Source organism: Andrographis paniculata, unplaced genomic scaffold (assembly GCF_009805555.1).
Source record: "Andrographis paniculata isolate CXL003 unplaced genomic scaffold, ASM980555v1 Contig78END, whole genome shotgun sequence".
Taxonomy (NCBI): domain Eukaryota; kingdom Viridiplantae; phylum Streptophyta; class Magnoliopsida; order Lamiales; family Acanthaceae; genus Andrographis; species Andrographis paniculata.
Genome location: NW_026137615.1, coordinates 1,880,751 through 1,897,920, shown reverse-complemented (window position 1 = coordinate 1,897,920; position 17,170 = coordinate 1,880,751). Strand labels below are relative to the sequence as shown.

Below are 17,170 nucleotides of genomic sequence, written 5' to 3'. Positions count from 1 at the left end.
AACTCAACGGAAATATATAATATACTCGTTACATAAACTTGTCTTTCTAGGGGCAAATATATATATATATAATATTATATTTTTTTTTTGTGTGAGTAAAACTTAAGATAAATTATTGGTACAAAGAAGAGAATTTATATATTAAACTCCTATTTAAGACAATTAATATAGAACGAAATTATTTTTAAAATATTAATAATAAATATAAATAAATTTTAATTGAGAGGATGGCTTATTTTAAAATATTATACATAAAATTACATATATTTTAAATTTATAAATTTTGAAATTAAAAAATATCTATTTTTCTAAAAAAAACAATACTTATGGATAAATAATAATGATTTAATTCTTAAAATTTCTAAAATGGTCATTTTTTTAATATCATTGTTGGGACAAAATATGATAATTGGTAGTATGATTCAACTTTATACTAATTAAGCAAAATTATATAAAATTTTTCATAAATTGGTTTTATTACCGAAAGTAATGAGATAAAATATAATTTTATAAATAATAATTAGTATAACTCATTTTTATAAAATTAATAATATATATAACTCACTTGTTGAAATTTAATTTTGCCTAAATTACGTCCTTAAAATATATATATAATTTCAAAATTTTATACATTCCAAATTCGATTCAAATTTCAAATTAATTTTTTCAGAAAAAGATAAAAAATAATATAACCAAAATTGAAAAAAATGAGAAAAAAATATTGAAAAATTCAATATTATGTTAATACCCAATTTGCACTCCCGAATAATGACTGTAAGTTCCTACGTCGTATAAAAAAAAAAATTAAAAAAAAAATAAAAAAAAAAGCAAAAAGTAAAGAAAATTCAATTCACTCCTACAATAAGACTTCTTCAGTTACCGAAAAAAAGAAGTATATAATAGATCAAAAAATAATAATATTAATTGAAGGGTTTTCATATTTTTATCATTTATATTATATATATATATATATATGCATGTAATGATATCTTTTTTTCATTTTAATCGGTCACATAACAGTTATAACAAAGTATCTATTTTCTTTTCTTAGTAACTGTTTACCTAAAGTTACAAATATTTTTACAAATACCTTTAAAATTTACAATATATTACACAAATGTCAACTACGTACGAAAAAAACAAATAGACACATAGAAAAAGTAGATTAAGAGAAAAAAGAAAAAAAAAAAATGATATTTTCTTGTAGACAGCCGAAACGTGTATTACATTACATACATCCAAAAATCCAGTTAGAATCCATTTACTCAATTGATCCAAACTGTCCTGTCCAAACAAGCATGAAAAACAATGGAAGAAAACTATTCCGACTTTTTTTTCTCTTTTCTCAGGCAAGCATAAACAAGCAGTTTAATCAAAGCAGAAATAGAACTAATGTACCTGTAGCACCCGACTATTCATCTTCTGCAATGAAATTAGGCACTTCTCCTTGGCACAAGTATTTGTCGCAAACCGAGGCTGATTCCCAGTCCTTCCTCAGCCGCAGAATATCCTCCGTGAATGTTGAACCAGAAGATCCGACGAAAACAGAAGACAGGGCACAAATAGTCTTGTCCAGCATAGCTTCCACCTTCATCACCAAAATAATGTTGTACTAGAATTAATCACAACCCTTTTTCATATATTCCCTAAGTTGTCGATCCCATTCCACAATAATTATTGTATTTGAGAGAGCAGAGTCAGCAACCTATCAAGACATACATATATATATATATGTATACCCGCAGTAAGTCCTCCTCCGAATCAGTATCAATGCCAATCACATTTTTAAAGAATTTGAATTTAATCTTGAAAAATCCAATCTTTACTCTCTTTTATTTTTAACATAATGCCATAATTAAGAATCAAAACTAGGGGTGAAACAAACAAAGCTCAACTCAACCTCGACTCAGCCAAGTCGATCTTGGCTTCTGAGTTTTAATTCAAGCCAAAAACACCGGTTTGTCAGCTCACACATGCTTCATTCTAGCAGAATTATAACTTTATTATACATATTCTTATTATTTATTCTAAAATACTTCATTACCTAATATTTCAGCTAGAAATCGAACTCCATTGAATATATACTAAAGATTGACTCGACTACTTTGAAGCCCTACTCATAACCCTTCGAATCTGACTTTTTCTAACTTTTGTCAAAATTTTAAGCCTACACCAAAAATTTTAATGTAATATCAGAAAGGAGTGTCGAATTCATGACCACTTTTTGACATATCAAAAGTTACCTAACTAACAGACTAAAAATACCGGCATTTGTACTAGAACAAGATAGATACATACATATATATATATACAGTTCATCTTCATTATGTTAAAAAATCACAGGAATCAGAACAAATAAAAAGCATGAACTACTAATCGATGAAAAAAAGAAAAATCACCAAGAAACTGTAAAGATTGTTTTTCTTGCCTGAGAATCTCCATCAAGTCCATGTCTGTACAGCAAAGCATCCCATTTCTCAGCCGAATTACGAGCCGGTCTCTGAACAAGCGGCACAGTCTTCCCATCCCAAACAATGAGCGACTGCAACAAACCAGTTTCACTTTCCGCAGCATCTGTAGAAAGATATATTACCGGAATACCAGCCGTCTCAACAGCTCGATTTATGCACTCTGCAGCTTGAGGAACAGGGTAGAAGCAACTTGGTTGCTTCGCATTACTGGAAAAGCCACCGAGCAAAATGTATCAGACACTTCCGATCAATAACAAATAAAAAAAATTGTCACAACACAAGAATAACTAAATACCAGAATTTCAAGAAGCCATGGCGCCTAAAGTGTAGAGCTAGATAATCCTTCCCTAGAAACGTCTGTATAAAGCGTTGCGCAGTAAGCAAAATCAACCGGCTTGGCTCGATCAAAGTCTTGCATTTGTGCGCAATTGGACCTCCCGGCTGCATCACCCACTTTGTTTCGACTTCAGCAAAGAACACATCTCCGATTGCTATTACATCGTCGTTGGAAGAGAATTTTTCGAGGATTTCCTTGACAGTTTTTTCGGTTGGCTTCTTGACATCCTCATTCCAGACAGCCTCGATCTTACCAATTGACAGCCCCAACCCTTTCAATTTGTCCACTCGCTGTTCATCCATAAAACACGGCTGTGGCAACGAGAAATAACACAAGAACTTATCAACACCTAAATGGTTCTTCTTACTTTCTGCAAACTCCTCAAATGTCGCCACGACTTTCTTCCCCGTACAATTATTAATGTGATCGATATCTATCACTTTGCGGAACTCAAAGTCGACCTTAGAACTAGGAATCACCAAAACTCGATTAAGCAAAGCTGCAAAGAACATATGCTTCTCCAAACAAATCAAATGGTTCGACATTTGGCCAGAAACACAAATTGCCAATAAGTACTTGTCTTGTTTAGGGTTCCATTCAATCGTCTTCCTCTCTGAAACTTTTTGATCTACCTTCCCGCATCTATTCCAGCTTGATAAAATCGAGTCAGTGTAATTCTCATTGGAATTCAGCCCACCATTTTCATGTGATGATAACAGAGCACCTTGAATTTGCTTATTCAATGAAATTTGGCCATAAACCCTAGATTTCAAATCTTCCATAAAAAAATTTGAATTATCAATCATGCTACTATTTACCACGCTCACATTCGATTTCGATGTAGTGTAATTCCACATCTTTAGAAGCTCAAGCTCCTGCTGCTTAAGCAAATGCAGAGCACGTAACTCCGACTCACGCATTCGATTACTATCATCGCCCCAAGCATTGCTAACCGATTGAGCACGAACGCGGAACAATTTCCCCAAATCTATTGTAATGTACAGCAATAAAATCAACAGAGGGAGGCAAATCGCGAGAAGATACCTCTTCCGGAATCGGCCTGAAATTCTGCTCCTGAAACCATTTTCGATATCCAAAGGGGGAATGTGACGGTTATTAGTAGACTTTCCATTGTCATTCGGTCTGGAATTCTGCGAGATCAAATTCTCCCGATCCTCTTCCTCGTCGGAAGATTCCCTCTCCATCATCTCAACTCTTTCCACCGAATCGAGAATCAAACCCACACCCGCTTAGATCTTTACATCACTCGCACTGGCAAAATCAAATCAAATCAAATAAAATCGAATCCAATTCGCACGCCCTTGGAGTTGGATCTCGAGTTGCATATATCAGTGGATCCAGAAACAATGAAAAATCTAATAAAATTGTTGTTATGAATGATTTTACTGCTCATTCAGTCCCCACCAGACTTGCCCATTCGGTTTCGAACCGACGGTTCGAACCGCCGGTTCGCCTGTTTTCGAACCGTCAGTCACGGTTCAAACCGAACCGCGGCCAAACCGAACCGAAACCGTCATTCTGACGGCTCGGTTTCGGTTTGTGATTTTTTCGAACCGTGAACCGGCGGTTTACCTTTTTTTCAAATAAAAAATAAAAAATCTCTCCTGCGCAGGCGCAGAGCCGCAGAGCGCAGAAGAAGAAGAGGAGGAGGAGGAGGAGGAGGGAGAAGGAAAGGAGGAGGAGAAGAAGAAGAGAAGAAAGAGGAGAGGAGGAAAGGAGGAGGAGGAGAAGAAGAAAGAGAAAACCTACCCGTGCGGCGGCGGCTGTAGTTGTGATGTGTAAATAATGATTAGGTTAAAATTTAAAATTATGTGTATTGTATAATAATAATAATAATAATAATAATGATATATTTAAAATTAATTCTTTTAATAAATTAGTAAATTTTTATAAAAATAAAAATAAAAATAATATTAATAATATAAATGATTATTAATATATTAAAAAATGATAATATCATAATATTAGTTTTTTTATTATATAATTATATTTAATTTAAATTACTGTATTTTATTATTCATTATAATTTACATCAATATTTTTATAAATTATTTTTAATTTAAAATTTAATTTAATTATTAACTAATTTATATTTTAATTGTTTTTATATTATAATAATCTAATTAGTTATCTATATATACAAGTTTACATAATAAATAAAATAATAAATATATATAAATAAAATTAAAATCGAATTTAATTATTTCAAATAAAATTTAAATATAAAAAAATAGAAAATATAAAAATATATATATAAAAAATGAATGTATATAAACCAGCGGTTCAAACCGTAATCGTCGGTTTATAAACCGTAATCGAAACTGTTATTCGGAAGATTCGATTTCGATTTGATATTTTGACAAACCGTAATCGACGATTTGTAATCGTAATCGACGGTTTGAACCGTTTGAACAAGTCTAATCCCCACCCGTTCTCCATATGTAAAGAGGATTGACGAAACCCACCCACCCACCCTGACCATTGGGGTGCTTTGGCTAACGATCGTATAGTATACAACATAGAGACGGCGGGCTGTGTCCCTGTGGTGCCGACACCCACCCACAAACTTGCGAACAATTTCTTACGGTGAGAGTACTTTGGCCATGGATGCCTTCGGCTCGGGTTGGCAATTTTACCGTCCAAGGATCGACCCAAGTGTAGGGATTTTATATTGTATATATTAGACAACGATTTCTTTTTATTTATTCTGAAATTATGAATGATTTTTTTTGAAAAAAATATACTCGTCCGTCTCATTACAATTATCCTTTTTACCATTTTTGTCCGTCTTAAAAGAATAGTTTCATTTCCATAAATAATCATATCAATATAAAACTATCTATTACTTTATTATTATTATTATTATTACATCATTGTCATTACTTTTTACACTAATACACTCACAAAAGACAACAAAGTTTTTGCATGTACTTTTTTACAACCTAAACTATAGTTTTGAAACGAAAGAAGTATAATTTTTTACCGAAATTGTCTTGGAATTTATGAAATTGTTGAATGAGACTCAAACAATTCAGAATTTCATCTCAAAAATTAATTAATGATAATAAGAATTGTATTTTAGCTTTATAAATGAGAATTTCCACCATTTTTTCAATGTGAGACACAACACTTAACAACTCGTATCTTCTAAACATATTGATAGTGGCTATTTAAATATTATCTCGAAATATAATAAATATTCGAATCTACTTTTTGAAACTTCAAATATATATATACTAACATCAAAAGTGTAACAATTATAATAAGGATTGCTCTAAATGATCTATAGAAGGTTAAATCGAAGATGAAGAAAAGAAAGGAAAAATATGATTTTCATATATTCTGGAAATGAACATAACAGAGTATATATAAATATAAAAACACGCTTTTAACAAATATCTTAGCCAATTCCCTTTTGTACTGCTATTGCTTCACCATCCTGTACCGTTGCTGCTTTAACATCCCCCCACAAGCTAAGCCGAAAGAGCCAGAGAGGTTGAGCTTGGAACAATGACGATGGAACAGAGAAGATGACAGATTCTTGGTGAATATATCAGCAACTTGAGAGTCAGAGCTAATGAAGAGAGGATCCAAAAGATTCTTTTGATAGAATTCTCTAACAAAGTGACAAGTAATGCCAATATGCTTTGTCCGATCGTGATGAACTGGATTTTTGAAAATTTTGATAGCAGACTCATTATCACAATATAATGGGATAGGAGTAGGACAAGAGATGTTCAAAGCTTCCAGAACATAAGTAAGCCATGCAAGTTCAGAGGCAGCAGAGGCTAAGCTCCAGTATTCTACTTGCTTGAGTCCATATATGGACTTCCGTAATCGGCAAACCTGATTAGAAGAAGAAGACAAACCAAGAGGACAATCCATGTAGAGTTCCTCGTCAATATCATCATGCAAAAAAACATTATTGACATCCAATTGATGTAAATTCCACTTCAATGTTGTTGCAAGAGCAATAATTACTCTAACTGTAACATGCTTTGCAACATGAGCAAATGATTCATGGCAATCTTCTCCATACTTTTGTGTATAACCTTTCGCTACAAGTCGAGCCTTATATTTACTTACTGTGCCATCTGGATTGTACTTGATCCTGTAAATCCACCGACAACCAATAGGTTTTTTAAATCCAGAATTGTCAACCAAATCCCATGTGTGATTAGAGACAAGGGCATGAAGCTCTGCATCCATTGCTTACTTCCAAACAGTATACTTACATGCTTCACTGTAACTGCAGGGCAGGGAAGGCTGAACAACCTGCATTACATAATCTTGAAATTTCGTAGGTAATTTTCTTGTCCTTTGAGGTCTACATAACAATCCTTGGTCATTAGTTGATGGAGAAGAAACAGATTGACTGAATGACAAGGAACCATGCAGAGAATCAGTTGATGGTGGATCAGTAGCCATAGGTGAATATTCTGCTGGAACAGGAGAAGATACCGCCTCAGAAGAGTGAAGAGGTATTATCGGAAGAGGAAGCTCAGTGTTATTAGGAGATTTGAGAGTGGATGCCTTGTCTGAAGAAGTTCCCAAGAAGGGATAGATTGAAACATGAAATAACACATCCCGTGAGATACATAGCTTATGAGAAACCCAATCAAGAATCTTATACCTCTTTTGTGTGCTACTATAGCCTAAGAAGATCCCTTTAACTCCTCTAGGATCAAGTTTTCCTAACTGAGAACTGTAATCCTTCATGTAACACAAGCAACCAAAGACATGTAGATTGTTTAAGTCGGGATCCTTATTGTAGATCAATGAAGAAGGAGACTTCCACCCCAATTTTCTAGAAGGAGTTCTGTTAATAAGATAAACAGCTGTCAAGATGGCTTCATTCCAGTAAAATTTAGGAACTTTTGAATGATACAACAAACTTCGAGCAACTTCAATGAGATGTCTGTGCTTCCTCTTAACCCTGCTATTATGTCTGGGAGTATAAACACAAGTCTGTTGGTGAACAATTCCAAATCGATGAAAGAGTTCTTCACAATTATGATTGCAAAATTCTGTACCATTGTCAGTATTCACCACCTTAACCTTTCTAGAGATTCGAGTTTCAACATGAGTAAAGAACTTGGTGAGTATGGAAGAAGTTTCAGACTTGTATTTAATGAGATATACCCAAGTTCCCCTAGAAAAGTCATCAACAATAGTTAGCATATAGATAGCATTTGTAGTAAGACCCAAGAGATCCATATGCACCAGATCAAATAATGCACTAGCATGGGAGTCACTTTCAGTAAAAGGTAATCTATGGAATTTAGAACAAGCACAAGTATCACATGGGGCACCATTTTTACTGGTTGGCAAATGAATTCCAATATGTTTTATAACTGTCCAAGAAGGATGACTAAGCTTACAATGCCATAACACTGAATTTGTATCATCTGCAAATAACAATGACAAGGCCACATTATTATGTAAAATTGTATCATTGAGATATAAAGTGGAATGCAGAAGAGCCTTAAGCAGAGCTTGTCTAGTCTTCAAATCCTGCAGTAGACAATTCTTGGAGTCAAATATCGCTTTACATTTAAGATCCATAATAAACTTGCTGATCGAGACAAGATTAAAAACCAGATCAGGTATATAAAACAACCCTATAAGCCTCACATATAAGTTCAACTGAACATTTCCAGTAAGTTTAGGCATTTTAGATGAACCATCAGATAGAAGTACAACACTAGGTAGAAGGTTAAATCGAGGATGAAGAGAAGAAGGGAAAAATATGATTTTCATATATTCTGGAAATGAACATAACATAGTATATATACAAGGAGAAAGCGCAAGCGCACAACATAAAACAACTTTATAAATATAAAAACACGCTTTTAACAAATATATTAGCCAATTCCCTTTTGTACTGCTGCTGCTTCACCATCCTGTACCGTTGCTGCTTCAACATGATCAAATCGTGATTTTTTTTTCCTCATGCGGCTAGTCATAGTAATAAGAGTCGGCTACTGTCAACCAAATCGTAATAATCTAACTGTAAATAACAATAATTATAATCATAGTAATTATTGACTGTAGGACCAGTATAATTACTATAATTTTGTTGTGCATAGTTATAATCAAACCTTGAAATCAAATTGTCATATGAATGATGTTGTCGATTAGTTGCAGAAGTAACCGAATCATTGTAGTATGGCTCAGAATAGTCATATATGAATCTTGTCTTTAGGAAATCATTATAATGCAGATGGTAGAATATATTCAAACAAGTGTTCGAACATAGAAAATAAAAACGAAGGTAATTCTTGAATGAAAAAATAAAAAATAAAAAAATTACACTACGGCATGACCTAAACAGATTTTTCTAGATTGCTTATTGGTCATTCGTTGCTTTTTTTTTATACGGTAATACAAATATTTATGGACAAGCAAAAAAATTATTAATGAAGATAATTGAGATTGTCTGATTACCAAACCATAAAAATATCTAGACCCAACAATCATACAGACAAATTAATAATAATAATAATAATAATAATCATCATCTAATTTATATCTATGTTAATTGTAATGAGACTTGACCGATGATTTACACAATCTAGAGAATATTTACCTAGGCAATTTAAGACTTTCTTTTTTATATATATATATATATATATATTGTTTTTAGTGTAGTGGTGCGTTAAATTTTTGTACTAATATTAGTATATTATACTTTTATTATTAGTATCATCCACACAACTAATTTTAAATATTTCTAATTAAGGGTGTAATATGATAAAAGATAAGTATTTTTTATAATATAAATTAATATTAAATATAATATTTGAAGTTAATATTGTTACAAAAGTACTCTTTTTTATTTTGGCATATATTACTACTTTTTCAAGGTATTGGAACTCAATGACTATCCACCAAAAATAGAATGCTGCGTATTGCTGTTGAAGACCTTCTGTATAGTCAGTTTGAGCACATTTTGCACAAATTTTGTTTGGACATGGGTTGTCAAACATTAGATAATGTTCATAATAAAACAAAATAAGACAGTGTGTTTGTTTGTATAAGTTTGAGAACAAGAGTAAAAAGTTTGTTTGAATCTAGCGAGAGAAAGAGTATTTTCTCTCCATATTTTCATTTTTACTGCTCTTTGATTTGAAGAAGAATCTGAGTTCTCATGGCGTTTTGAAGCTCAGTTAGACTGGTAGTCTGTTATGATTAATTTTGTGGTTTAATCCTTTTCTTGTACATTGCGATATAAAGAAGATTGTAGGAAATGATAACTTTGGATTTTTGTTTGTTGAGTCATTGAGTCGTTGTATACCTGTTGATAGGTTTGGTAGACATCTGATGGATTAGAATCCCCAAATATAAGTAGTTAACAAATCTTGTGTGCTGTTTATTTTTATGTTTAATTTTGATCGGCCATAGACAAGTATCTGTGATACACAAGTTATAACTACAAAATAATATCACGTTTCCGAAGTGCAAACCATTTGTGGTTTCCTATTTCCGCTGCCTTAGACTTAGAGGAGTGTTAGCCTCTTTATGTGTACATGTTCCAGCCCACGCTGTTTTATCCAACAAATATATATGGAAAAAAAAAATCAATTTTGGTCTCAATATAACAACTTCATCAATTTTAGTCCAATTATAAACAATTTCAATCAATTTTGATCCCACCGTTAAAAAATTAACGAAAATTGCTGACGTGGACATAACGGAGGTGACGTGGCAGCTGACTTGGAAACTACACGGCCATGTACAAATTATACACGGTCTTGTATATTTCAGTGTATAATTATATATGGTCATGTTGTTACACGACCATGTACAATTATACACGGTCATGTTGTTACATGACCATGTATATTTCAGTGTATAATTATATATGGTACACGGCCGTGTACCTTTCTATTTTGGTTTAAAATTTTATTTTTTGTTATATTTTTTGTTATATTTTTTTTTTTTAAATTTAGAATAGTTGATATAGTTAAAATAGAAAAAAAATCAATAATAATAATAATATAATTAAAATGTATCAATTTTAGTTCAAATATAAATACTTATTGAGTATGTTATTTTGGAAGATTTTGTCTAAAATTCTACTATTTACTAAAAAAAAATTCCTATTACAAACATCCAATTACTGTATTGAAATAATAAATTAATTTTTAATACTACTATTATATACAAAATTAAAAAATAGTTGTGTTATTTGATATTTCTAAGAGATTTTTTTTTTTTTTTTATGAATAATAGAATTTTAGATAAAATATTTCAAAAAGAATATATCTTATAAATTTTTATATTTGAATTAAAATTGATAAATTTTAATTATATTATAATTGCTATTGATTTTGTCAATGTTAACTATATCAACTATTTTAAATTCAAAATAATTTTTTTAAAAAAAAAATATATAAAAATAAAATAAAATTTTAGAGTAAAACATAAATGTACATGGCCGTGTAAAATTATACATGGCCGTGTAACAACATGACCGTGTAGAATTGTACATGGCCGTGTAGTTTCCAGGTCAGCTGCCACGTTACATCCGTTTTGTCCACGTCAGCAATTTTCGTTAATTTTTTAACGGTAAGACAAAAATTGATTGAAATTGTTTATAATGGGACATAATTGATTGAAATTGTTTATAATTGGACTAAAATTGATAAGATTTTTATATTAGGATCAAAATTGATGAATTTTTGTTATATTAGGATCAAAATTGATTTTTTTCCCATATATATCGATGTATTATTTAAATTAAAAATTAATTAAATATGATTTTTTTAAAACAAAAAAATTATTGCTGAATAGTTCAAAAATAAAATTAAAAATATGTGAATAAACAAAATCCAAACTACTAATGTAAATAAATATTGAAATATGATGTTTTTGCATAAAAATTTATATTTTTATATAATATTTCAATGAAAAATAAGTATTTGTTTGATAATTTTTTTTTAAAATAAAAAAATCACTTTTAATAAATAATATCAAAACTAAAAAATATACTATCTCGATCCGGCTCTAACGGTCTAATTTATTTTTTGTGTGTTGATCTTTGAATATTAATAATTATATGAAAACATAGTAAGAAAATGACAAAAATACTTCTATTAGTGTCTTGTAATACTACTATTATAATGATATTTTTGCAAAAAATTATACAAATATAAAGATATTTTTAATGTTAAGTACAATAACACAAAATGTAAATAAGATATTTAGAGTTGGACGGACGGAGTATCTTGTATAGGTAAACAGAACCTATTCTCCCAAACAATTCAAACACAAAAAAACAATTATCATATATACATGCAAGAGTTGTGCAAGAAAACAAATTGATCGATACGTCGTTCAAAATGGATGAACAACGGACACAAGACGCGTATAGTGTGCTTTGTCTTAACCAACTTCCCCACAAGATATCCTCTCGATTCCATGCTTAGTTCCAACGTTAAAGGAATACCATTGTGACCGTTGTACGATGGTTCCATCAACGCTCCTGTCCCGTATAACGGAACACTGTGCCCCACCAACGCTACCCGCATCGCCCGCCAGCTTTTCTTCGGGTGGTAATATCTCTTTACCTGAAATATATCCAATGATTTTTATCTTTTTCGAAAAAGATAAAAATATGTTGCGATATAATAAATTCGAGTGTTTAACTACTTTTCATCATCAAATTTATGTTTTGTTTCTTTAATGGTTGATTTTGCACTATTATTCAAATATTTCCTAGAAAATATATGTAGTATTTTTATTTAATACTATATCGAATGAAATATTTTTTAAAACAAAATTATTTTGAAAATATCATATATAATAGTACTATATTAAAGTGAATAATACTATTTATTATGTACAGTTTTAATAAAAATATTAATTTTTTTTTCACAACATATCGTATCAAAATATTAAATAAATATGAGTTCATATCAATTTCAAACCATTCAATAAAAGCTACATGAGGGTTTAGGAAAAAATAAATAACTTAAAAATAAAAACTTACAAGACAAAAAATATATATATATATACACAATGGAATAAAAATATATTATAAAAACTAAATGTCCCATTTACATTAAAAAAAAATACACTATTTATGTATGATACTATTTTTTTTTAAAAAAACACTTATATGGAAAACTTATTTAACCTCACATCATATAATATCAAATGCCCCACTTTTTTTTTGTTATTAAACTTCAAGTTATGTTCTTTTATTGCTTTAGGAACAGTCTGGTTTATTATTACACATTGAGAATTGAAAATTATTTTGAAAAAAATTGTAAAGTATTTTCGGTGATATAATTTTTATTATTTTTTTAAATATTTTTAATAATATGTATTCTCTCCGTCATCCAATTATATGCTCATTTGATCGTTCAAATTTTTTTTAAAAATATATAAAAATAGAAGTTTTGCTTTTTAAAGTAAAGAAAAAGTAGAAAAATTGTATTTTTTACTTAAAAAAAGAAATAAGAATAAATTAAGATGACAAAAAAAAATTATTAGAATAAATTTAGATGACAGATAAAGTAATACTCCCTCCGTCATTCAAATATATGTCCACTTTCCTTTTTAGGTTGTTATCGAAAAATATTTTCATTTCCTTTTTAAATAAAAAATCATTTCATTTTTGTACTATTTTTTACTATAAAAAATTAACAATTATTACTCACTTTTATTAAAACTCGTGTCCGGTCAAATAAGCACATATTTGCACGACGGAGGAATTATATATTATTAAAAAATGTGAGTAATTTTTTTTTTTTTGGGAACGTTGGGGAACAAAAAAGGAAAAACTATATTTAGAATGAAGCCTAATAATCAAACATACAATGTAGGAATTCTTCGTATATATGTATGTACATATATGTTACCTGGGCCGTCGCAATTCTAAGCTGAGACAAGAGGAGATTTGCTGCGGGGAAGCTGAGTTGAACGCCAAAAAAAGTGGCCGAATTATAAATGACGATGTGAGCCGAACAATTAATTGTAATCAACTTGGTCGGGACACCGGTCCGGTCCAACCCTTCCCCGACATACAAATTGTGAACTTTTAACCACTGAAAATCAAAGTGAGATTGTAGTTAAATGGTTAGAGTGGCAAAAATAAGAACGGTCCGAAAACCCAGTCTGAACACGGCACAAAAAAATCGTATTTGGACTTAACAAAAATAAACCCGAAGAATTTCGGGCCGTGTTTAGCCTGGCACGATAATGAACTGGGCTGTGTTTGGGCTTATGAAGGTCGGGTTGTGCCTGACGCGGGCCGGTTTTTAATATTTAATTTTTAATAAATTTATATATATATATATATTGATTTTTGAACAAAGACAAAAATTGCAACATGACTTGATGATGATAAAAAAAAATATTTTTTTATATATTTTTTCTTATGTTTGATTGTGGATTCAATTGGCTATTTCTACCATTAAAATATATTTTGTTAAAAATTAATTTAAAGCTAAAAGAAATAACAAAATAATTTAATTTTTTTTTTAAAAAAAAAAAAAACGGGCGGGAACAAACCGGATCGTGCTCGGGCCGACCCTTTCAGGCCCGATTGCAATTCAGGTTGTGCTGGCCCAGCACGGTTTGAAATTGATTCGGGCCGGGCCGGCACGAAAAAAATCGGATCGATCCGAATTGCCACCCCTGTTAACAGACCGTTGAAGTTGAATCATGATTAAGTGCATATAGGTGTAATTTGTAAAATAATACTCCTCCGTCCGCCTTTAAGGATTACATTTACCTTTTACGTTATTGTATTTAATATTAAAAATATCCTTATATTTGTATAATTTTTTGTACAAATATCGTTCTATGAGTATTATAAGACACTAATTAAAGTATTTTTGTAATTTTTTTTAATTTGTACTATGTTTTGATATAATAATTAATGTTAAAAAATCAATACGTAAAAAATAAATGAGACCCTTGTAGCCGGACGAAGATAGTAATAATAATACATTTAAAAAAACAAACACTTAAAATCAATCAATGTTGCACAATTGCTAATCATTAAAAAAAAATGTACTCCTAAAAAATGAGGTTAACAGAATGGACATAAAATTTGCACAAAATACCTTTTAACTTTTTTTTTCTTTTTTTTTTTAAATATAATTTTTCATGAAGTTGTTTAAACTTTTCTACATCTATTTATGATTATATTTATTTAGTGTTTATAGTGTGTTTTTGTTGCAAAATATGAGGAATCCTAGAAAAAAATTATAAGAAATGATGTTTACTTAAATTGATTAGTTAGTTTTATAAATTCATATTTATTTTTAAGATAAATATTGTAGTAAATTTTTATTTTTTTTTTATCTAAAATATCATATTAAACAATAATTTTTACTTCAAAAATCTTATTGCAAAAAAATAAAAAGGAAAGCACACCCATTTTTTTTTTTTTGGTAAAATTATTAGATATAGAGATACATGATTGTTGTGTAGATGTGTATAAAAGTAAAAGTAAACATGCATTTTTTCCAAAACCAAATTGTCAAGATGTAAAATTTAATCTATTCTAAATATTTTGTAATATTTTGTAATAAATAGTTGTGTAATTGAATCCTTTATTAGTCACACGACATCGACCTTAATCCATCCGAAAAAAAATGTGTTTGGTTGGATGTTTGAATTTTGGGTTCGAATTTTGAAAAATAAAAAATTTAAATTTGAATAATTGTATAATATAATATAAATAGATATCGACATTATGTATTTAATATAAAATTAATTTTTAATATAATATAAAAAAGTGTTTAATTTAAATTCTTTTATAAAAAAAATTAATAAATAGTAAAATTATGTTAAAATCCTCGGAACAAAATGATACCTCAACGTCAACTCGAATATTGTACGATCTTCCGACAGCCCAAACAATGAGATACGCCGCGAAAAAAACCACTCCAAGAAATAGTACAAGAAGCACGGCCCGATGACACAATCTCTCATCGTACCACTCCTCGTCGTCATCATTATCATTATCGGGAGCCCCGACTCGTTCCTCGTCCACCACATTGCAATAATGCTTGTTCCACCTCCGGCGATTCCCCGAGACACGGCTAGAGGACGAGGAGGCCCCCGAGGGGTAGAAAGGCGAGTCGGAAGGGCTACTACGGCTATTGGTGGAAGAACACTTTTCGGTCTCATCGTTGGAGTTGGATTTCGAGTGGAGCGACGGGCTCTCGACGTAGTAGGGTTTTGGAGACGATGCGGAAGGGGCGTCGCTCGTGATGTCCGACTCCGATGTTGCCGCGTGCATCGTCGATCAGAATGTTTGATTGGCTGTTCTGTGAAAAAATTAGAATGAAATTTTTGTTCGGAAAAGAAATAGTAGTTGTTAGCTGAATGAATGCATTGATTTAAGGAATGCAAAATAAGTGAGTTTGAATTAGGCAACTTATGGATTCACCACAATTTTAGGACCAAAATATTAGTAACGATTTTGATTATGACCAAGAAAATTTAGGACAAATATTTTATTAAAATTTTTAGTGTAAAGGTATTTTTAAGAAAATAATTGACATGAAAAAAATAAAATAAAATTGAAAATATAGTATAAACATGCACTCCAATTTATAATCTACCAAAATGATCTAATAGATATGTATAATTTAAATATCTTAAAATTAATGTATTGGATACTTTTAAAAGAATTTGTCCTTTAGATAATATTGTTATATATATTTATAAAATATACATGTATACATCACCCTAAAATACAAATCAATACCGCTTATAAAAATATCTCCATAAAACATATTTTCTTGTCCACTAAAACTATATATATATATATATATATAAATTTTGTCCATAAAAAAATTCACTTTTGAATTTTAACAAATTTTTCTTTCATATGCTAAATTTATATTCAGTTTTCTTTTTTTTTTTTCCGTAAATTGCAAATAATAATAATAATAATAATAATAGAGAGAATAATTTTTACTAACTCCTTAATTTATACTTTTCAATATTAAATTAATAAGTCACTACTACTTAGATATTGAATTTATCAAAAAAAATTTCTCACCTCATTAACTCATTCATATGTTCTTTAAAATACTAGTATTATTTTATATCACAGTCAACTCATATAAAGTACTCCTTCTATCTCAATACAACAGTGTTGTTTACTATTTTTGTCCGTACTAAAACAATAGTTTTATTTACATAAATAACTATATCATTATATAACTACCCTTACTCTTTCATTATTATTACACAATTGCCACTATCTTTTATAATAATACATTCATAAGGACAAAAATGTCTTTTACCTATATTTTTTACCCATTATCAATATAATATCAATATTCCTTAAATCTCGTGCCCAACACAACCA

The 17,170-nt window shown here is 30.1% G+C and overlaps 2 protein-coding genes across 3 annotated transcripts; both read right to left on the bottom strand.

Annotated features, from left to right (window-relative positions):
- Positions 1-1,180: 1,180 nt before the first annotated feature.
- On the bottom strand, positions 1,181-4,540 carry LOC127239933 (O-fucosyltransferase 36-like). Of its 2 annotated transcripts, none has more exons than XM_051258317.1 (3): positions 2,767-4,520; positions 2,429-2,678; positions 1,181-1,588 (listed from the first exon to the last, which is right to left on the bottom strand). In XM_051258317.1, exons 1-3 carry the CDS (start codon positions 4,014-4,016, stop codon positions 1,412-1,414), a joined length of 1,677 nt encoding a protein of 558 aa, XP_051114274.1. In that variant the 5' UTR covers positions 4,017-4,520; the 3' UTR covers positions 1,181-1,411. The 2 variants fall into 2 exon arrangements, with proteins under 2 accessions (XP_051114274.1, XP_051114275.1); XM_051258318.1 differs by having other exon boundaries at positions 1,558-1,705; positions 2,767-4,540.
- A 7,562-nt stretch (positions 4,541-12,102) lies between these two features.
- On the bottom strand, positions 12,103-16,090 carry LOC127239959 (uncharacterized). Its single transcript, XM_051258357.1, has 3 exons — positions 15,662-16,090; positions 13,698-13,883; positions 12,103-12,401 (listed from the first exon to the last, which is right to left on the bottom strand). The coding sequence occupies exons 1-3, from the start codon at positions 16,088-16,090 to the stop codon at positions 12,117-12,119; spliced, it is 900 nt and encodes a 299-aa protein (XP_051114314.1). The 3' UTR covers positions 12,103-12,116.
- Positions 16,091-17,170: the final 1,080 nt, after the last annotated feature.

Bases quoted from the DNA above. Each gene is read 5' to 3' on its own strand.
- LOC127239959 (XM_051258357.1), bottom strand. From the start codon at position 16,090: ATGCACGCGGCAACATCGGAGTCGGACATCACGAGCGACGCCCCTTCC. The intron at 13,884-15,661 runs GTATCATTTTGT...TTTGATTTTCAG, and splicing joins ATATTCGAGTTGACGTTGAG to TGGTTAAAAGTTCACAATTT. The intron at 12,402-13,697 runs GTAACATATATG...GATATATTTCAG, and splicing joins TTAGAATTGCGACGGCCCAG to GTAAAGAGATATTACCACCC.
- LOC127239933 (XM_051258317.1), bottom strand. From the start codon at position 4,016: ATGATGGAGAGGGAATCTTCCGACGAGGAAGAGGATCGGGAGAATTTG. The intron at 2,679-2,766 runs GTATTTAGTTAT...TGGCTTTTCCAG, and splicing joins CATGGCTTCTTGAAATTCTG to TAATGCGAAGCAACCAAGTT. The intron at 1,589-2,428 runs GCAAGAAAAACA...TTGGTGATGAAG, and splicing joins GACTTGATGGAGATTCTCAG to GTGGAAGCTATGCTGGACAA.